A 22,207-nucleotide genomic window follows, 5' to 3' on the forward strand; every position below is an offset into this window, starting at 1 on the left:
AATTAGTTTAGTTGTGATATCATAATAATTTTACTTCAAATGAATGCTTTTATCTTGTAAGTGTAACATATTAATGTTAATTTTTTAATTAGGATAATTTATAAAATTTTGAATATAACAATGTTACATGTTAATTATAATTAACTACTGGAGTGATTAATTGGCTGGCACTCTTCATAATTATTTTATATTATTATTATTATTATTATTATTTAAGGTGATAAAATGAGATTAAAGTAAAATAAAAAATTATTTTATTAATTGCAATTTTAATAATAATGACTCCAACTCTTCGATTGCCCATTGTAAAACCCTCCTCGTTCAGGTTTTTTGTTCCTTGGGCTACCTCCTCTTTGTTTGTTCCGGCCGTTGTTGATCATACGCGCGAAGCCCGCCTCCGCCTCCGCCTCCACCTCCACCTCCACCTCCACCTCCACCTCCACCTTCACCGCCACCGCTGTCTTCGCTGTTACTTCACCGCTGCTCGGCGGCCATTGGTAAGCTTCTCTGATTTCCGGCGTTTTCCCTGGGTTTCTGCTTGGAACTTGCTCTTCCGAACTCAATTCAATTACAAAAGTTTTCTCTTACTACTTGTTATATATACAGCTCCACGCTTCTGCCTCCACCGATACAGTTGTTCGTTGGCTCCAGAGAGCTAGGTAAACCTATATACTCTTTTTGCGGAGAAGCCAAGAGAACCAAGAAATTTGGTTCAGCAGGTGCAAGAGGCGATTTAATACGATTTGCATTAAAATGTGGTCTTTATATTGAAGGGGCGCGTAGTTCGTGAAACATGGTTGGAGAAGGCGAAAACAATGGCAATAACAGATACTCGAAAAGTCGCAAGAGAAACAAGGACGATGAGCAAAACATGGAGCCCAAGGCTGCTGTAACGTGTTCTACTCCACAGGAATCCTCTAAGAGAAGGAATAAAAAAGAAGTTGCAATCTTTGGAAATTACAGAAACTACTATGGATATAGGGTATTCTCTCGTCTTTTCAACACTTTTCATTTATATCATATTATGTTCCATAACATCAGTTGTTATGCTGGATTATTATGTGTGAATGAATGAATTTCTTTTCTTTTATTTAGGTTCATATTTGCTAGAATTTGATCACCGTTTAATTCTTCCTCTCTCTCTTTTTTTTTTTTTCCTTTAAGTTTAAACAAATTGTTAATTTCTGGTTATGGTGGTTTAGGTTGAATTCTTTTAAGTAATATTTGCTTTTATATCAATTTATTTAGTGTTTGTTTTGTTTATTATGTATATGTTGAGGGTGTAATCTCTTCGGCATCTCCCAGAGTCTTTTGTGTTATTATGTCCTCATGGGATAATTTATTTTGTCACTGAAATTGCAATCTTACTTTGGTTACGCTGCCCTTTGACTCAATGGAACAATAAAATTGGTTTGACCATCCGAACTCTGCCTTTGAATTGTAGAAGATTGCAAATCAGTAATTGTCACAAATAGTACTGTGGTACTACTAAAACTTTATCTGATTCTTTATTGACTGACACTGAATGTGGGATTTGTCATTTCTATGGTGTTATAAGGTTGGTCAGGACTTGGATGAAGATCCTAGATTACAGGTGATGAAGGGTGAATGGTTCGAGGGAAAGGATTGCCTTGACATTGGCTGTAACAGTGGGTTGATCACTATTGCTATTGGTAATCAATTATCCCATAACCTAAAAGTTTTGTGCTATTTGATTTTATTCACCAATCGTTTACCTTTTATGGCCGGTGAGGAGTCCATGATTTCTATCCTTTTTTACAGCAAAAGCATTTGGATGCAGGAGCATTCTTGGAGTTGATATTGATGGAGGTAACTGTTTCAAAGTTTTAGTGTTACACATCAAGTGCTGAAAGTTTAATAATATATGTAAATGTCAAATAAGCAAGTCTAGGAGCTGTGAAACTTCTGCGTTCTATTTTAGTAATGTAGTTTTTATCATGCTCGAATTTTATACTGTGAATTTTCTATGCATCCCTTTCTTTTACACCAAATTAAATTTTTTTTTTTTATCATAGTTGATAAACTTGAAAAATGTTATTTTACTTGTGAAACTCTGGTATTAGCGTTGGATGATTAAACCACAAACCAATTCTTCACATATATTTTTTATTTGCTTATAATGCTTTAGTATTCCATATACAAGTTAATAAATAGAATTAGTTTGAATAATCAAGAACACTTTCCTATTTCCGAGAGTGATCCATCACGCGTGGCAGTTAATTTATGTTATTAGCCTTGTGTTTTTTTCTGAGAGAAGTGAAGTCGAGGTGTACGTGATAGGGTAGCTTTTCTCCTCCCCTACACTCCCTGTTCAGAAATCAGAAGTTAAAAAATGAAAGTAGCGTTTGTGAAACCCAAGAAATATGCTATTTGGATACCAATATTCTCTTGGCTGTAGAATTTGTTCTGAGAAATTCTTCTTGGTCAATGACTTTTTCATGTATGGATGTGATTTGTTATGCCAAGCACCAAATTTTTTTGAATGTTATCTTTGGACTGGAAATAATGAGAGTAATTCATTATATTCCAGATCGAGTTCAGGATGCATATTGGACTCTCAGGAAACTCGCGAAGACAAGTGCTCATAACACATCGGCTGACACGGAGTTGGGAAATGGCTTGAAGAACCATGCAAGTGTGTCACTGACAGAAGCTGCATTGAACAAAGATCTGTTAAAGATAGTTTCTTTTCAGAAAGGAAATTTTGTTCAGAGTTGGCGTCCACCAGCAAGTACACGCTACAGTGCAGTTCTTTGGTAATATTTAGGAGCTAGTTCTGGCTACAATGATATGATTCTCTGAATCTTATGGTTCTACCGGCCTATATGACTAGTTAAATCCTGAACGAACCAAGATATGGCAGATACAAACCCTAAAAAAAGGCATATCTCACCTAATTGATTCAAGTTACTCTGAAAGTACCTTCTGTTTGAATCATGTGTAATCTTTTTGCCCCTCTGGCTCTTACTCACATTAAGTTTTACTTACCTCTTTGTTGTGACTAATCATTTTTTTGGGTTCTGTCGCTAGTTTAAGTGTGACCAAATGGATACATCTGAACTGGGGTGATGATGGGCTAATCACTTTATTCAGGAGAATCTGGACACTTCTCCTACCGGTATTTCACGTGCACAGTTATATTTTAGTTGTCTCAACAATTTTTATTCATATAAATTACCTGAAATTTTTTTTTTTGTGAACTGTGCATTCTTGTGGCAGGGTGGTGTTTTCATTTTGGAACCTCAACCATGGAGCTCATATTATAAGAATCGTCTTGTGTCTGAGGTATATTCTTTCCAACTAAATGCATATGAGAAATTTTTTGGTATACTAGATCTGAGCAATCAGATTATCCTAGCCCTTAGGGGTTTTATCAAATGGATGTAAAAGATGATTATTTCAAGAGTAGGAGTCGAGTTCTTCTTCTTAAACAATTGAAGCGAAATCACATAATGTTTATTTGGCCAAATTTCTCCTGAAACATCCATCTGCTTATTTTGCAGATTGCTGCCGCTAACTATAAAAACATTGAGATATCTCCAGAAGATTTTCAGGATATACTGCTAGACAAGGTAATATGCCCGACTTATTAAAATTTTTCGAAGTTACATTAGAAAGTTTCTGATTTTGGAATTCTTGTTTGACAATGGCAGATCGGGTTCCGAAGGGTAGAAAACATAACGTCGGGCTTATCTGGTACCAAATCCGGATTCAACAGACCAATCTTGGCTTTCTGGAAATGAAAAATGAATGCTTGAATGGCAACACCTTATAAAAAAAAAGACCCGTATTATATTTTTTGGTAACCTACCTTGTCCTGAATGATTCCAAAAGTTGATAGATATACAGGAGGGGACAATATTCAAATATCAAGAGACAAGAGCAAATAGCAAAGGTTAGTTAAGTTAGTTATTTAACTTGATGAAATTATCCAATATTTATCCAATTCGTCCCTTTTGGTTTATATCTATTGAATCCATCATCAACTTCAAGAAAAGATTTATGGCTAAAAGTTAGAATTCATTCTTTTTTCAAATACATTCGTGGGTACTGCACATTTTCCGAATTTGCGTTTTTAATGTAATTTTCGCCAATATATTTCTTCAAATCGTACGTGTGGTAAAAATTGGAAAGATTTAGAATGTGTTCCATCTAAATATTCTGTTTTACTATAGATTTTACAGCAAATAATGCAATTTACGCGTAATATTCATAATTTATTTTCAACCTATATATTTCAAAAAATAACTACAAATACATCCTTTTAAATCATAATTATAATCATTTTATAATAGTTAATTTTTCTGAATTTTTCCCTAGCAGCCTACTGCTATTCACAATTTGTTAACACTTGTGTACAAACTTAATTTATGAATCAGTTAAAATGAATCAAATTCAAATTATCACACGACATAAATTTTAATTGAGGTTTAATCAACACAGTTTGATGCGAACTTAGGATCTCTTGTAAATTAATTATGAACAAGTTTTTTCACTCGATTTTTTTTGAATAAAAACAAGGGAAAAAAAATCGTGAATATGAGTCGTACATTTGAGTTGGTAAGATGTATGAAAAAGAAAAACAATTTTAATGTTTTATAATAAGAAATACATTCGATCATTAAAAATAATATATTATGAAATATAAGATCATATTTCAAAATTAATCCCAAGTTCGCTTGTGGATAATACTATCGTTCTAGGGCTTTAAATCATAATAATAATTTTTTAAATTCTTGCTATTTATAAGCAAATAAAATTAAGGGAGAATTACAATTTTGGTCCTATAATTTGCACATTTTCTATTTTTGGTCCTGTTAAAAATAATTTTATAATTTTAGTCGGGGCTAACTGCAAGGACCCCCTGTAATAGGCAAAAATAACAAATAACCCTCTGTATTCAATTAATAGGCTAGCGTGTCCTTTACTTTTCAAAATTATGGCTGACAGCACCCTCTATCTTGAATTTTATATGCACGCGCCTGAAACGCATCTGCTGTTTTTTCTTTCCCTCTCACATCTCATAAATATACGGAAATGCCCTTAAGCCCAAGAGTAAAATAATATTTTTATCAAATTGATGGTGAACTCACATGAGCTGAATGGACATTTTGTTTAAATTCATTGCTTTACTAAAACATGTCGAGAAAAGTTTGGGTATATTCTAATTTGTTTTTAAATCATATTTATGAGGTGTCTTTAAACAAACACATGCTTAATCATTTTTTTTTCAATTATAATTATCGGTTCAATCAGAAAATATCAAATAAAAAATCAAGAAACTGAAAATGCATAAAATTTATCATCCATATATACTTTATAATCATCAAAATATAATCATCAAAATTTGAAAACATGTGCGAAATAACAACATTCGTGGTCTATTACATCCTCCACAATAACAATATTCATCATATACATAATGGGCTGGTTTAGATTGATCCTAACCGGATGATTATGAATTTTAAGACCTCTGTCCTATCCATTAGACAATGGATATTCTGCTCAGAAACGAAATGTTCCAAATATTCCTGAAAATTCTTGCTCCCTCCGCGTCGCATCGGTTTTTCCTAGACCTCAAAGACTGGCACCTCCTTTTCACAAATTTGCCAACAATCAAAACTTGCATCTCAACTACTGCTTCTATCACAATCAGCACTTGCATCTCAACCATGGCTACTACCACCATCAGCCCTTGCACTGGAGCTTGCATTTGTTGCCTTACTTGATTGATATGTATTAGCCTTTGCGCTCGAGTTTGAATACACTGCTTGGCCCGATGCATATATAATAGCACTTGACCATGCACTCGCACTTACAATACCATCTGATTTTTGGATCTTTCTTGCTGCTGCATCCAACTCCTGTCAAAATGATTTATTTTTTAAATATATTTTGTTACAGCCACTAAAACACAAGTTTAAATACCTGAACAGAGATGTTTGATGCTTGTGATGTTGTCCCTGTATGTGTTGGTTGTGTGGCTTTTTGTAGAGCCCCACTTGGATGATCATCAACCTACAAGAAAAAGAAGTTCAATTAATGTATTTGCAAATACATAGTATAAAAAATTCACGTGTGACCATGCTTTCAACCTTACCTTGTACATCTTTGACTTGGGATGAATAGGATTGGTGCATGATGCTTTTTTGTGGCCAAGTTCCAGACATCTTGAACATTTATGTTTAAGTCCCTTTCTTGTGGATGTGTTATGACTCTCATCAGCTTCTTTTCTCCTCAATTTTTGTGGTCTTCCTTTCTTTTTCCAAAAAATAGGAGCATGAAGAGGTTGATAGCTTGTTTTGCAGTAATCAGCCTGTCCAGGCACATCATGAACCATATGAGAATAAACTCTCATGTATTCTGCCTTACTGTAGCATTTATGCACATAGTCCTCCAACCTATGTCTACTCTCACCAATAGCACTGCATGCATGACAACAAGGATATCCACAAAGTTGGAACATGCCACAAGAACAAGTCCTTTTCATCAGTTCAACAACATACTGTCTCACAACTCCATCATTGGTCAAACACTGAATCTGGTATTCAAGCTCTCTTGAGTATATTGCAAAGCAATTTCTAGAAAGTTTCTGACATTTCTTAATTTTTTCATGATGTTAGGACAAATATCCCCGGCATACTTTTCCATTCCTAGCCTTTTTACTTGAATTCTCTTCATCAGTTTATTCCTAATACTCTCAAGCATTGTTATGATTGGTTTATCTCGAGCATCCAAAATGTAACTATTAAAAGATCACAGAGGTTATTAACTACCACATCAGACAAACAAGTATTGGAGAAATTACTTCTAGCCCAATGAACAAGTGGAATTTTTTGAAGCCATTCAGCTGCTGTCTCATATTTGGCATCAACTTTTGGGTCAACTCGAGCAATCTGCTTCATATATGCATTAAACTCATTTTTGTTTGCTGTTGTAGCAGCTTTCCAAAACAGGTTCTTCAACTCCAATCCCCGAATTTTTTTTTGAAGTTTTGGTACATGTGTCTTAAGCAATATCTATGCTCAGAATCAGGCACCAACTCCTTCAAAGCTTCAATAAGCCCCTTCTTCAATAAGCCCCTTCTGTATGTCTGAAATAAAAGTCCACATGTTCTCCCCTAATCCACCAATGTCATCCAACAACTCACGAAGAAACCATGTCCAATTTTCCCTATTTTCTACTTGCACCACAGCTAGTGCAATAGGAATCATATTATCATTCCCATCTCTACCAATAGCAACTAGCAACTGGCCACCAGGAACAGTCTTTAAAAAACAGCCATCAAGACCTATTATCGGTCTACACCCAGATAACAAACTGTTTTTCATTGCCTGCAAACTAAAATACATCTTGTCAAATGTTGGTGGGTCGTAATCTTCCTTTCTCCTAATCACAAATTTACTATTTGGATTGAACTGCAGAACTGTTTCACAATAATCCCATAAAAGTTCATATTGTAGATTATCCACCCCCCTTATTTTTTGTAAAGCAGTTTTTTTTGCTCTTATGATTTTCCATTTGCTAACTTCTACAGCACACTTTCTCGTTATCAAGTTCTTCAACTGATCTATCTTAATATCAGAATTATCTCTCACAATACTTTCAATCCTTTTGGCAAGATACTTGTAATTTGCAAGTTTGTTTACATGGGATTTTGCACGTGTATGTTCACCTTTAATTGTTTTTATTTGAAATGTAGGGCCACCCATAATCAATGATGCATGAATTCTCCAATTACAACCATTTTTACAAACAGCAGTAATCCTACAATTTTCATTTTTCGGCAACAACAATTCATACCCTTCCCTGACATTGTAATCTCTCAAAACCTCCCTAAATTCTGTTTCACTTTTGAACTTCATACCTACAATTAGCTTAAAGGTTTTCATGTTCTGCCCTCTTTATAAACCGGATGCCTAGGAGCATCTTCATCTGATTCATCCATGCTTAACAAATCTTCATCATCCTCCCCTGGATCACTAAACCAATCAGACCCCAAATCAGGTTCATCTATCTTTCTTTTATCCCTTGCCTTACTACTACCTTTATTATTATTCATTTTCATAAATTTCCTCAACACATCTCCCCTAGCAATAGTCCTTTCAGAAAAAATATCATCATCAGAGCTCACTTCAACATCCCTCAAAACTTCATTGGGTACATCATACTTATAACCATTGCAAGTCTTATCAAAAGAATCACTAAGATCACTGATCACTGGTTCATTATCACCACAAACAAGAACATTTCGAGGAATATTTTGCTCAGCTGGACAAAGAGTATCAATCGTCATATGAGCATTTTCGAGTGCGAAAGATTCACGATCAATAGGTACAGACATATCTCCAAGTATATATGGCTCAAATGGATCACATTCACGTTCAACAAAAACATTTTACGGCACTACCATATTTTGTCAATCCACAAGATTTCCCCAAAATATTTCTTCAGATTTCATCGAAATTTCCTTTAAAAACTCTCATTGAACAAAAAATACTTACTTTTTTTTTGCTTCCCTAGTTGGGTCTTTCTTGATTGAAAATACTTTACTTTTGCTTCCTTTGGCACTTGCTTTACTTTTTTGCTTCCCTCAAAAACTCTAAAAAGTTTAATCGATTGTTGATGATTTGTGGGTAGGGTTTCACAGGGTTTTCATCGCCTGACGATCTGTGGTAGAATCGATGGTCTTGACATTTTTTTTCCAAGAAGTTTTATTTATGATTTGTGGGTAGGGTTTCACAGGGTTTTTTTTTAATCTAAAACATTCCCATATAAAAGGGTAGTCAGTGTAAAAAAAAAATGGGTCGTCGTATATGTTTTTAAAAATATTACGAAATTGTAATTGGGGCACGTGAGCTTTTATTTAAGAAATTGAAGGACTAAAAGGCCTGTTGATTTAGTTCAAGGGGCTACGTGTGTAACGCCCCGTTTTTATCTTAAATGAGTTTATTTGAGTTAATCAGAGATTACAGAGTTCTCGAGCCGGTTTGATTTTGATCAGGGTCCTTTTTGCAAATTTTGGAAATTTCAGGGACTAAAATGCAAATATGGAATTTTATATATTATCTACACTTATTTTGACTCTCAAAAGGAGCTCCTCCTCTTCCTCTCAACCGTGAACTCCATTGAAGCTTGGGGAAAACGTTTCCAAGCTCTTCCAATCTCGGTTTCCAGTCGATCCGTCCGTTAGAAATTAATTCTGAAGGCAGATTATCGATCACTGCAGTGAGAGCTCTGTTATATTGTAAGTTCTTCTACGATCGGATACATTCTAGTTTTTGGATGTTGTTAGAATCGTTCTAGATTCGAGTATGTTGTTCTCTACAGAGTTCTGATCGTTTATTATCTGTCGGTTTTGAATTAGAGCGACGTTCGAAATTGTTATGATTTTTGGAAGTATTATTCGAAAATGTGGGTTTTGAGATTTGTTGGGTTTATCTTGTTGTTGTGGTTTTAGCATTGAATTGAGTTGATATCAGTATTGAACTGCTGTCTGCGTTGCCGGTTTGTTCAGTTTATAGCCGTTATGCCGTCGGTTTGAGTTTTGAGGGTTTCGAACCGTTTTTGAGTTGTTGAAATTGGCTTGTAAGTTGGTCTTTGTTGTTGATCAATCTCTTGTATCTGAACAGATTCGTTTGGAGTTGTCAAGCCCTGAGTTAGCAGCTGATTGATCGTTTCAGAGTTGGACGAAGATCGGTAATGAGATTTACCTTGATCCGTAGTTGTTGTTTAGATTGTATAGTTGTTGATACGATCTTTTGTTGTAGCTTTCCTGGAGTTGGAACTACTGCATTGAAAGGTAAAAGCAGTCATCGTAGCGGGATAGCATACTCGGGACTGTTGGTTCTCGAGTTCCCTTTTTAAATCACATATTGCATTGATACTTGTTCTAGCACGTGGAACTTGTAATTGTTGATTGATTGAGTTTTTATTATGTGGCTTATGTTTATGTTTCTGTTATGCATTCATCTTGAGCCTACTTTGATTTCAGCGGGCAGAACCGCCCTTTTTGTTAGACGTTTGGGAACTATGATTGAGTGGCCTAGGTTGTAGTATTTCGCCTAGTGCTAGCATACTCATTATGGTTGCTCAAAGTCTAGAGGAGTGGGATACGTGGCACCACCTCGATTGGGAGAGTCGGTGAGTCGTTACGTGATCTCATCCTCGGGATCCCAAAAGCAGAGCAATACTCCCGTGTTTATTAGAATCGATATCCTGGTTTTAAAGACATGCATATCATTAACTTCGACTTGAATATGTGGTTTGATAGCATGTTGTGTATTCATTACTTGATATGTTGCTTTTACTGGGATTATCATTCTCACCGGTTATCCGGCTGTTGCTTTGTTTTGTATGTATACTTGGCAACAGGTGGGGCAGGAACAAGTCAGAAGAGGCATGGTTAGCTTCGAGGGCAAGTAGTAGAAGTGAGACTCGGTTTAGAAGTCGAATTAGCATGTTTATCTAGTTTAAGATTGAAGCATGTTAGAACTCGAACTTGATATGTTTTGTTATTCGAATTAGTTGTATTCGGATTGTAATCAAAAATCGAAGTATGTTGTTGTTGTATCGATTTAGACTTCTGGTTATTTTTAGGCCTTCTGAAAGCATGACTTGTTATGGCATGTTTCCCTACACCCTGTTATTGTAATTGTATTTGAAGGCATGTCGAACCAAGCACGGAATCCTTTTTTTTTCCCGCAGCCTGAGCATTTTTCTGCCCAGGCCTTCCGCGCGCGGGCGAGGCGTTCCTCCCGCGCGCGCGAGGCCTCCGTTGGGCCTCTGAATGGTTTGCCCGCGCGCGCGCGAGCTTGGTGCCTCGCGCGGGCGCGAGCCTTTGGTTGGTCTCGGGATCGTTTGCCCGCGCGCGCGCGAGCTTGGTACCTCGCGCGGGCGCGGGCCTTTTAAAAAAAAAAAAAAAACTTTTGAATTGTTTTAGTCTTGGATTCTTGTTCGCTTACTTGTTGTTTAATCCGAGATTAGTGGTTTAAAATCGAGGTCTCACATTAAGTGGTATCAGAGCGTTAAGATTCTTGGTCGGACTAGAGTGAGCGGGGTAGATCGAGTCTGTGTGTAATGACTCCTCGCATGTGTTTGAATTATTTAATTGTGTACTTAATTCCATGCGAGCATGCTTTATTGTTTGAGCATTATTTGAATTACATGGTTGTGTGATTTAAATTATTAAAGCATGATCTACTTGAGATATAACTGTTTCTGTTCTCGACTGGTATTCGGTATTCCAAGCGGTTGTAAGGGCACTGATGGTAGCGATTGAGTTGTCTCGTGTGCTAACCTTTGATTATCAGATGGGTCCTCGTCGAGTGATAAACAGAAACACACCACCAGTTATCCCTGCGACTGAACAAGCTAGCACTGAAGTTGATCAGTTGGATGCTTCAGCAACTCCTATGGAAACCTTGCTGAAGAGGTTTCAGTCGTTCAATCCGCCATTGTTGATGGGTTCAGAAAATCCAGTTGACTGTGAAAGTTGGTTGGATGATATGGATCAGTTGTTTGATTCCATTGACTACACAGATGACCGCCGAATCAGGTTAGTAATTCATCAGCTGCGTGGTGGTGCTAAGAGCTGGTGGATCATGACAAAGAAAGCATTTGAGAGTAGAGGTACAGAGGTTACTTGGACTCTTTTTAAATCTGAGTTTTATAAGCGGTTTTTCCCTATCTCGTATCGTAAAGATAAGGGAGCAGAGTTTGCAAATCTGAGGCAAGGGAATCTGAACATTGAAGAGTACGTGGCTAAATTCGATAGTCTGTTGCGTTTTGCACCGCTAATTGCCGGAGATGAAGAAGCTAAGGCAGATCAGTTCATCAACGGGTTGAACCCCGATGTCTTCACGTTGGTTAACACCAACAGGCCTAGCAACTTTGCGGATGCCATGAATTACGCAAAGAGAGCAGAAGCAGGCTTGTGGAGGCAAAGAGGTAATCAGGGGGCACCTCAGCAGCAGAGGCAGTATCAGAACCAACCATCTCAGTACCAGAATCAGCCACCTCAACATCAGAACCAGCAGCAGAGGTATGAAGGTGAAAACAGTGGGGGAAACAGAAAGGATCAGTACAAGGCAAGAGGTAAACAGTTCAAGAGACAGGGGAACAGTTCGTCCAGTTCCAGTGGTTCGAAGCAATTCGGTTCAGGACCGAGTTCTGGGTCATCATCCTTGTACTGCAGCAAGTGTGGAGGAAGACACTCACCGGATCAGTGTGTGGGAGTCTTCGGCAATTGTAACACATGTCAGCAACCGGGGCACTTCTCTAAAGTGTGCCCTCAACGTAATAGAGATAGAGCTCAGAGTGGGAGTTCGTCTAGACCTGCAGCTCAGCCGGAGAGGCAGTCGTCTGCAGTGCACTCTTTCCAACCCCAGCAACAGCAGAACAGACAGGGAGGTAGCTCTAGTGCAAATCAGCCTCCGAGACAGCAAGCACGAGTCTTTGCATTGACAGAGGATCAGGCTCAGGCAGCACCTGACGATGTCATAGCAGGTAACTGTTCGATTTTCGGTCATTCTGCTCATGTCTTGATAGATACAGGTGCTTCCCATTCCTTTATCTCTGAGAAATATGTGTTATTGCATGCTTTGCCAACTGAATTGTTGCCTACAGTAGTAGCTGTTACTTCACCTTTGGGTGGAGGAATTGTTTCTGTCCGACTAGTCAGGAACTGTGAATTTTGTTTCGAGGGGAATTTGTTAGAATTCGACTGTATTGTGCTTGGGTTGTCAGATTTTGATTGTATTGTCGGGATAGATGCTTTAACCAAGTACAGGGCGACAGTTGATTGTTTTCTGAAGGTTGTCAGGTTCAGACCTGAAATGGCAAACGAGTGGAAATTCTTTGGTAAGGGTTCTCGATCTAGAATTCCTTTGATTTCAGTGTTATCTATGACTCGTTTGTTACAGAGAGGTGCAGAAGGATTTTTGGTTTATGCGGTTGATGTACTGAAATCTAGCCCAGCTTTGGTTGACTTACCAGTGGTTAGAGATTTTGCTGATGTGTTTCCGGAAGATGTTCCTGTATTGCCACCCATTCGAGAGGTTGAATTCAGCATTGACTTAGTGCCAGGTACTCAACCTATTTCAAAAGCTCCTTATCGTATGACACTTGTTGAATTGAGAGAGTTGAAGGAGCAGCTTGAGGATTTGATTGCCAAGGGATACATCAGACCTAGTGTATCGCCTTGGGGTGCTCCTGTTCTATTCGTTCGGAAGAAGGATGGTTCTATGCGGCTCTGTATCGACTACCGCCAATTGAATCAGGCTACAGTTAAGAACAGGTATCCTTTACCCCGAATAGATGACTTGTTTGATCAACTGCAGGGTTCTTCTGTTTACTCTAAGATTGATCTGAGGTCAGGCTACCATCAGCTGAGAGTGCGAGAGAAAGATGTTCCTAAGACCGCATTCAGAACGAGGTATGGTCACTTTGAGTTTATAGTCATGCCGTTCGGTTTGACTAACGCTCCAGCTGTTTTTATGGGTTTGATGAACCGTATCATTCAGCGTTATTTAGATGAGTTCGACATTATTTTCATCGATGATATTCTTATCTACTCGAAGAACCATACTGACCATGCAGAGCACTTGAGAATCGTCTTGCAGATTTTACGAGTTGAGCAGTTGTTTGCCAAGCTATCGAAATACGAATTCTGGTTAGATCGAGTTGTCTTTCTCGGTCATATTATTTCTGAAGATGGGATTTCTGTCGATCCCAGCAAAATCGAAGCGGTTATGAATTGGCCTAGACCGACATCAGTACCTGAGATCCGAAGCTTCATGGGTTTAGCTGGTTATTACAGTCGTTTCATCGAGGGTTTCTCGTCTATTGCCAAGCCTATTACCCAGCTGACTCAGAAGAATGCGCCTTTTGTCTGGACTACAGATTGTGAGGCTAGCTTTGTTGATCTGAAGAGGAGACTGACCAGTGCTCCAATTCTTTCTATTCCGAAGGGTACTGGAGGTTTCACAGTGTATTGTGATGCTTCTAACCGAGGTTTGGGTTGTGTTCTTATGCAGCATAAGCATGTGATAGCGTATGCATCGAGGCAGCTGAAACCGCACGAGACTCGTTATCCTGTTCATGATCTTGAACTTGCAGCGATTGTATTTGCTTTGAAGATCTGGCGTCACTATCTTTATGGTGAGTCTTTCGAGATCTTTTCTGATCATAAGAGTCTTAAGTACTTGTTTTCACAGGCAGAGCTGAATATGAGACAGAGAAGATGGTTAGATCTGTTGAAGGATTTCGACTGTGAGATCAAGTATTATCCAGGGAAGTCGAATGCAGTTGCAGATGCCTTGAGCCGAAAGCTTTGTTCTTTATCTCTTTCAACTATCGGTGTTTCTCAGTTGGTCGATGATTGTTGCACTTCTGGTTTAGAGTTTGAAACAGATAGGGAGACTATCAGAGTGTTTGCTATTCAAGCCGAGCCGGAGTTGTTTGTTGCAATCAGAGAAGCACAGAAGTCTGAGCCGAGCATTCAGGTTTCGGTAGAGAAAGTCAGAACTGGGCATCAGTCAGAATTCCAGGTTAGAGATGACGTTTTGTTTGTGAATAACCGTATTGTTGTGCCTGATATTTCGGAGTTGAGACAGCGTATTCTCCGAGAGGCTCATTGCAGTCGGTTTAGCGTTCATCCTGGAGGTCGTAAGATGTACAACGATCTGAAGAGTCAGTTCTGGTGGAAGAGAATGAAGGACGATGTTGCGAGATTTGTATCTCGGTGTTTGAATTGTCAGCAAGTGAAAGCAGAGCGGAAGCGACCAGGTGGTCTTTTGCACAGCCTATCTGTTCCTGAATGGAAATGGGATCACATTTCTATGGATTTTGTCACGAAGCTACCACGATCCGTTCGAGGATGCGATGCTATTTGGGGTAGTGATCGACCGATTGACGAAGTCCGCGTGTTTTATTCCGTACAGGATGACGTATCGCCATGATCAGATGGCTGAGTTGTATGTTAGCAATGTTGTGAGATTGCATGGTGTGCCGAAGTCGATCGTTTCAGACAGAGATCCTAGATTCACTTCTCACTTCTGGCACAGTCTTCAGGGGGCACTTGGTACTCGATTGCATCTGAGTACAGCTTATCATCCTCAGACAGATGGACAGTCAGAGCGGACTATCCAGACGTTGGAGGATATGCTGCGAGCGGTAGTGCTAGACTTTGGCACTAGTTGGCAGGATTCTTTGCCTCTTGTCGAGTTTTCTTACAACAACAGCTTCCAAGCGAGTATCGGTATGGCGCCTTTTGAGGCTTTGTATGGTAGAAAGTGCCGATCTCCGTTGTTTTGGGATGAATTGTCCGAGTCACCAGATTTGGGACCGGAGATGCTTAGAGATATGGCAGAGCAGGTTAAGATCATTCAGACCAGAATGAAGTCAGCTCAAGATAGACAGGCGAAGTATGCGAATGTCAGACGTCGACCTCTGAGTTTTGAGCAGGGAGACCGTGTATTCCTTAAGATTTCTCCGTTCAGAGGCACCGTCAGATTCGGTAAGAGAGGAAAGTTATCTCCGAGATTCATCGGTCCGTACGAGATTCTCGAGAAGATAGGCGATCTTGCCTACAGACTTGCACTTCCTCCGTCTTTATCTGGTATTCACGACGTTTTTCACGTCTCTATGCTGCGAAAGTACCAACCAGATATTTCTCATATCCTTCAGCCTGACGAAGCCGAGTTAGACGAGACCTTGAGCTATTTTGAGCGACCGATTCAGATCCTTGATCGGAAAGAAAAGCAACTCAGAACCAAGTTGATTCCGTTGGTGAAAGTGCAGTGGAGCCGTCACGGAGTCGAGGAAGCGACTTGGGAGACAGAATCTGACATGAGACAACGTTTTTCAGAGTTGTTCGGATGACGTGAGTTCTTCTTACTGTCTTTAGTTCTTTATTCTATCTTATGAGTTGTGGTTCTCGTTGATTTCGAGGACGAAATCTCTTCTTAGTGGGGGAGAATTGTAACGCCCCGTTTTTATCTTAAATGAGTTTATTTGAGTTAATCAGAGATTACAGAGTTCTCGAGCCGGTTTGATTTTGATCAGGATCCTTTTTGCAAATTTTGGAAATTTCAGGGACTAAAATGCAAATATGGAATTTTATATATTATCTACACTTATTTTGACTCTCAAAAGGAGCTCCTCCTCTTCCTCTCAACCGTGAACTCCATTGAAGCTTGGGGAAAACGTTTCCAAGCTCTTCCAATCTCGGTTTCCGGTCGATCCGTCCGTTAGAAATTAATTCTGAAGGCAGATTATCGATCACTGCAGTGAGAGCTCTGTTATATTGTAAGTTCTTCTACGATCGGATACATTCTAGTTTTTGGATGTTGTTAGAATCGTTCTAGATTCGAGTATGTTGTTCTCTACAGAGTTCTGATCGTTTATTATCTGTCGGTTTTGAATTAGAGCGACGTTCGGAATTGTTATGATTTTTGGAAGTATTATTCGAAAATGTGGGTTTTGAGATTTGTTGGGTTTATCTTGTTGTTGTGGTTTTAGCATTGAATTGAGTTGATATCAGTATTGAACTTCTGTCTGCGTTGCCGGTTTGTTCAGTTTATAGCCGTTATGCCGTCGGTTTGAGTTTTGAGGGTTTCGAACCGTTTTTGAGTTGTTGAACTTGGCTTGTAAGTTGGTCTTTGTTGTTGATCAATCTCTTGTATCTGAACAGATTCGTTTGGAGTTGTCAAGCCCTGAGTTAGCAGCTGATTGATCGTTTCAGAGTTGGACGAAGATCGGTAATGAGATTTACCTTGATCCGTAGTTGTTGTTTAGATTGTATAGTTGTTGATACGATCTTTTGTTGTAGCTTTCCTGGAGTTGGAACTACTGCATTGAAAGGTAAAAGCAGTCATCGTAGCGGGATAGCATACTCGGGACTGTTGGTTCTCGAGTTTCCCTTTTTAAATCACATATTGCATTGATACTTGTTCTAGCACGTGGAACTTGTAATTGTTGATTGATTGAGTTTTTATTATGTGGCTTATGTTTATGTTTCTGTTATGCATTCATCTTGAGCCTACTTTGATTTCAGCGGGCAGAACCGCCCTTTTTGTTAGACGTTTGGGAACTATGATTGAGTGGCCTAGGTTGTAGTATTTCGCCTAGTGCTAGCATACTCATTATGGTTGCTCAAAGTCTAGAGGAGTGGGATACGTGGCACCACCTCGATTGGGAGAGTCGGTGAGTCGTTACGTGATCTCATCCTCGGGATCCCAAAAGCAGAGCAATACTCCCGTGTTTATTAGAATCGATATCCTGGTTTTAAAGACATGCATATCATTAACTTCGACTTGAATATGTGGTTTGATAGCATGTTGTGTATTCATTACTTGATATGTTGCTTTTACTGGGATTATCATTCTCACCGGTTATCCGGCTGTTGCTTTGTTTTGTATGTATACTTGGCAACAGGTGGGGCAGGAACAAGTCAGAAGAGGCATGGTTAGCTTCGAGGGCAAGTAGTAGAAGTGAGACTCGGTTTAGAAGTCGAATTAGCATGTTTATCTAGTTTAAGATTGAAGCATGTTAGAACTCGAACTTGATATGTTTTGTTATTCGAATTAGTTTGTATTCGGATTGTAATCAAAAATCGAAGTATGTTGTTGTTGTATCGATTTAGACTTCTGGTTGTTTTTAGGCCTTCTGAAAGCATGACTTGTTATGGCATGTTTCCCTACACCCTGTTATTGTAATTGTATTTGAAGGCATGTCGAACCAAGCGCGGAATCCTTTTTTTTTCCCGCAGCCTGAGCATTTTTCTGCCCAGGCCTTCCGCGCGCGGGCGAGGCGTTCCTCCCGCGCGCGCGAGGCCTCCGTTGGGCCTCTGAATGGTTTGCCCGCGCGCGCGCGAGCTTGGTGCCTCGCGCGGGCGCGAGCCTTTGGTTGGTCTCGGGATCGTTTGCCCGCGCGCGCGCGAGCTTGGTACCTCGCGCGGGCGCGGGCCTTTTAAAAAAAAAAAAAAAAAACTTTTGAATTGTTTTAGTCTTGGATTCTTGTTCGCTTACTTGTTGTTTAATCCGAGATTAGTGGTTTAGAATCGAGGTCTCACATTAAGTGGTATCAGAGCGTTAAGATTCTTGGTCGGACTAGAGTGAGCGGGGTAGATCGAGTCTGTGTGTAATGACTCCTCGCATGTGTTTGAATTATTTAATTGTGTACTTAATTCCATGCGAGCATGCTTTATTGTTTGAGCATTATTTGAATTACATGGTTGTGTGATTTAAATTATTAAAGCATGATCTACTTGAGATATAACTGTTTCTGTTCTCGACTGGTATTCGGTATTCCAAGCGGTTGTAAGGGCACTGATGGTAGCGATTGAGTTGTCTCGTGTGCTAACCTTTGATTATCAGATGGGTCCTCGTCGAGTGATAAACAGAAACACACCACCAGTTATCCCTGCGACTGAACAAGCTAGCACTGAAGTTGATCAGTTGGATGCTTCAGCAACTCCTATGGAAACCTTGCTGAAGAGGTTTCAGTCGTTCAATCCGCCATTGTTGATGGGTTCAGAAAATCCAGTTGACTGTGAGAGTTGGTTGGATGATATGGATCAGTTGTTTGATTCCATTGACTACACAGATGACCGCCGAATCAGGTTAGTAATTCATCAGCTGCGTGGTGGTGCTAAGAGCTGGTGGATCATGACAAAGAAAGCATTTGAGAGTAGAGGTACAGAGGTTACTTGGACTCTTTTTAAATCTGAGTTTTATAAGCGGTTTTTCCCTATCTCGTATCGTAAAGATAAGGGAGCAGAGTTTGCAAATCTGAGGCAAGGGAATCTGAACATTGAAGAGTACGTGGCTAAATTCGATAGTCTGTTGCGTTTTGCACCGCTAATTGCCGGAGATGAAGAAGCTAAGGCAGATCAGTTCATCAACGGGTTGAACACCGATGTCTTCACGTTGGTTAACACCAACAGGCCTAGCAACTTTGCGGATGCCATGAATTACGCAAAGAGAGCAGAAGCAGGCTTGTGGAGGCAAAGAGGTAATCAGGGGGCACCTCAGCAGCAGAGGCAGTATCAGAACCAACCATCTCAGTACCAGAATCAGCCACCTCAACATCAGAACCAGCAGCAGAGGTATGAAGGTGAAAACAGTGGGGGAAACAGAAAGGATCAGTACAAGGCAAGAGGTAAACAGTTCAAGAGACAGGGGAACAGTTCGTCCAGTTCCAGTGGTTCGAAGCAATTCGGTTCAGGACCGAGTTCTGGGTCATCATCCTTGTACTGCAGCAAGTGTGGAGGAAGACACTCACCGGATCAGTGTGTGGGAGTCTTCGGCAATTGTAACACATGTCAGCAACCGGGGCACTTCTCTAAAGTGTGCCCTCAACGTAATAGAGATAGAGCTCAGAGTGGGAGTTCGTCTAGACCTGCAGCTCAGCCGGAGAGGCAGTCGTCTGCAGTGCACTCTTTCCAACCCCAGCAACAGCAGAACAGACAGGGAGGTAGCTCTAGTGCAAATCAGCCTCCGAGACAGCAAGCACGAGTCTTTGCATTGACAGAGGATCAGGCTCAGGCAGCACCTGACGATGTCATAGCAGGTAACTGTTCGATTTTCGGTCATTCTGCTCATGTCTTGATAGATACAGGTGCTTCCCATTCCTTTATCTCTGAGAAATATGTGTTATTGCATGCTTTGCCAACTGAATTGTTGCCTACAGTAGTAGCTGTTACTTCACCTTTGGGTGGAGGAATTGTTTCTGTCCGACTAGTCAGGAACTGTGAATTTTGTTTCGAGGGGAATTTGTTAGAATTCGACTGTATTGTGCTTGGGTTGTCAGATTTTGATTGTATTGTCGGGATAGATGCTTTAACCAAGTACAGGGCGACAGTTGATTGTTTTCTGAAGGTTGTCAGGTTCAGACCTGAAATGGCAAACGAGTGGAAATTATTTGGTAAGGGTTCTCGATCTAGAATTCCTTTGATTTCAGTGTTATCTATGACTCGTTTGTTACAGAGAGGTGCAGAAGGATTTTTGGTTTATGCGGTTGATGTACTGAAATCTAGCCCAGCTTTGGTTGACTTACCAGTGGTTAGAGATTTTGCTGATGTGTTTCCGGAAGATGTTCCTGGATTGCCACCCATTCGAGAGGTTGAATTCAGCATTGACTTAGTGCCAGGTACTCAACCTATTTCAAAAGCTCCTTATCGTATGGCACTTGTTGAATTGAGAGAGTTGAAGGAGCAGCTTGAGGATTTGATTGCCAAGGGATACATCAGACCTAGTGTATCGCCTTGGGGTGCTCCTGTTCTATTCGTTCGGAAGAAGGATGGTTCTATGCGGCTCTGTATCGACTACCGCCAATTGAATCAGGCTACAGTTAAGAACAGGTATCCTTTACCCCGAATAGATGACTTGTTTGATCAACTGCAGGGTTCTTCTGTTTACTCTAAGATTGATCTGAGGTCAGGCTACCATCAGCTGAGAGTGCGAGAGAAAGATGTTCCTAAGACCGCATTCAGAACGAGGTATGGTCACTTTGAGTTTATAGTCATGCCGTTCGGTTTGACTAACGCTCCAGCTGTTTTTATGGGTTTGATGAACCGTATCATTCAGCGTTATTTAGATGAGTTCGACATTATTTTCATCGATGATATTCTTATCTACTCGAAGAACCATACTGACCATGCAGAGCACTTGAGAATCGTCTTGCAGATTTTACGAGTTGAGCAGTTGTTTGCCAAGCTATCGAAATACGAATTCTGGTTAGATCGAGTTGTCTTTCTCGGTCATATTATTTCTGAAGATGGGATTTCTGTCGATCCCAGCAAAATCGAAGCGGTTATGAATTGGCCTAGACCGACATCAGTACCTGAGATCCGAAGCTTCATGGGTTTAGCTGGTTATTACAGTCGTTTCATCGAGGGTTTCTCGTCTATTGCCAAGCCTATTACCCAGCTGACTCAGAAGAATGCGCCTTTTGTCTGGACTACAGATTGTGAGGCTAGCTTTGTTGATCTGAAGAGGAGACTGACCAGTGCTCCAATTCTTTCTATTCCGAAGGGTACTGGAGGTTTCACAGTGTATTGTGATGCTTCTAACCGAGGTTTGGGTTGTGTTCTTATGCAGCATAAGCATGTGATAGCGTATGCATCGAGGCAGCTGAAACCGCACGAGACTCGTTATCCTGTTCATGATCTTGAACTTGCAGCGATTGTATTTGCTTTGAAGATCTGGCGTCACTATCTTTATGGTGAGTCTTTCGAGATCTTTTCTGATCATAAGAGTCTTAAGTACTTGTTTTCACAGGCAGAGCTGAATATGAGACAGAGAAGATGGTTAGATCTGTTGAAGGATTTCGACTGTGAGATCAAGTATTATCCAGGGAAGTCGAATGCAGTTGCAGATGCCTTGAGCCGAAAGCTTTGTTCTTTATCTCTTTCAACTATCGGTGTTTCTCAGTTGGTCGATGATTGTTGCACTTCTGGTTTAGAGTTTGAAACAGATAGGGAGACTATCAGAGTGTTTGCTATTCAAGCCGAGCCGGAGTTGTTTGTTGCAATCAGAGAAGCACAGAAGTCTGAGCCGAGCATTCAGGTTTCGGTAGAGAAAGTCAGAACTGGGCATCAGTCAGAATTCCAGGTTAGAGATGACGTTTTGTTTGTGAATAACCGTATTGTTGTGCCTGATATTTCGGAGTTGAGACAGCGTATTCTCCGAGAGGCTCATTGCAGTCGGTTTAGCGTTCATCCTGGAGGTCGTAAGATGTACAACGATCTGAAGAGTCAGTTCTGGTGGAAGAGAATGAAGGACGATGTTGCGAGATTTGTATCTCGGTGTTTGAATTGTCAGCAAGTGAAAGCAGAGCGGAAGCGACCAGGTGGTCTTTTGCACAGCCTATCTGTTCCTGAATGGAAATGGGATCACATTTCTATGGATTTTGTCACGAAGCTACCACGATCCGTTCGAGGATGCGATGCTATTTGGGTAGTGATCGACCGATTGACGAAGTCCGCGTGTTTTATTCCGTACAGGATGACGTATCGCCATGATCAGATGGCTGAGTTGTATGTTAGCAATGTTGTGAGATTGCATGGTGTGCCGAAGTCGATCGTTTCAGACAGAGATCCTAGATTCACTTCTCACTTCTGGCACAGTCTTCAGGGGGCACTTGGTACTCGATTGCATCTGAGTACAGCTTATCATCCTCAGAC

At 40.2% G+C, this 22,207-nt stretch overlaps 2 protein-coding genes across 2 annotated transcripts; one reads left to right on the forward strand and one right to left on the reverse strand.

The window, feature by feature from the left end:
* Positions 1-321: 321 nt before the first annotated feature.
* LOC140873277 (probable RNA methyltransferase At5g51130) lies at positions 322-4,051 on the forward strand. The gene is made up of 10 exons (XM_073276363.1): positions 322-497; positions 607-659; positions 774-982; positions 1,559-1,673; positions 1,783-1,830; positions 2,552-2,777; positions 3,052-3,139; positions 3,241-3,306; positions 3,525-3,593; positions 3,675-4,051. Exons 3-10 carry the CDS (start codon positions 794-796, stop codon positions 3,762-3,764), a joined length of 891 nt encoding a protein of 296 aa, XP_073132464.1. The 5' UTR covers positions 322-497; positions 607-659; positions 774-793; the 3' UTR covers positions 3,765-4,051.
* Positions 4,052-7,076: 3,025 nt separating this feature from the next.
* Positions 7,077-7,886, reverse strand: LOC140873115 (uncharacterized). Its single transcript, XM_073276095.1, has one exon. The coding sequence runs from the start codon at positions 7,884-7,886 to the stop codon at positions 7,077-7,079; it is 810 nt and encodes a 269-aa protein (XP_073132196.1).
* Positions 7,887-22,207: the final 14,321 nt, after the last annotated feature.

This window comes from Henckelia pumila, unplaced genomic scaffold (genome assembly GCF_033568475.1).
Source record: "Henckelia pumila isolate YLH828 unplaced genomic scaffold, ASM3356847v2 CTG_525:::fragment_3, whole genome shotgun sequence".
NCBI lineage: Eukaryota > Viridiplantae > Streptophyta > Magnoliopsida > Lamiales > Gesneriaceae > Henckelia > Henckelia pumila.

Coding starts and splice junctions, on each gene's coding strand:
- LOC140873115 (XM_073276095.1), bottom strand. CDS start 7,886: ATGAAGTTCAAAAGTGAAACAGAATTTAGGGAGGTTTTGAGAGATTAC.
- LOC140873277 (XM_073276363.1), top strand. CDS start 794: ATGGTTGGAGAAGGCGAAAACAATGGCAATAACAGATACTCGAAAAGT. Junction 1,674..1,782: donor GTTGATCACTATTGCTATTG/GTAATCAATTAT, acceptor CCTTTTTTACAG/CAAAAGCATTTGGATGCAGG. Junction 3,140..3,240: donor TCTGGACACTTCTCCTACCG/GTATTTCACGTG, acceptor TTCTTGTGGCAG/GGTGGTGTTTTCATTTTGGA.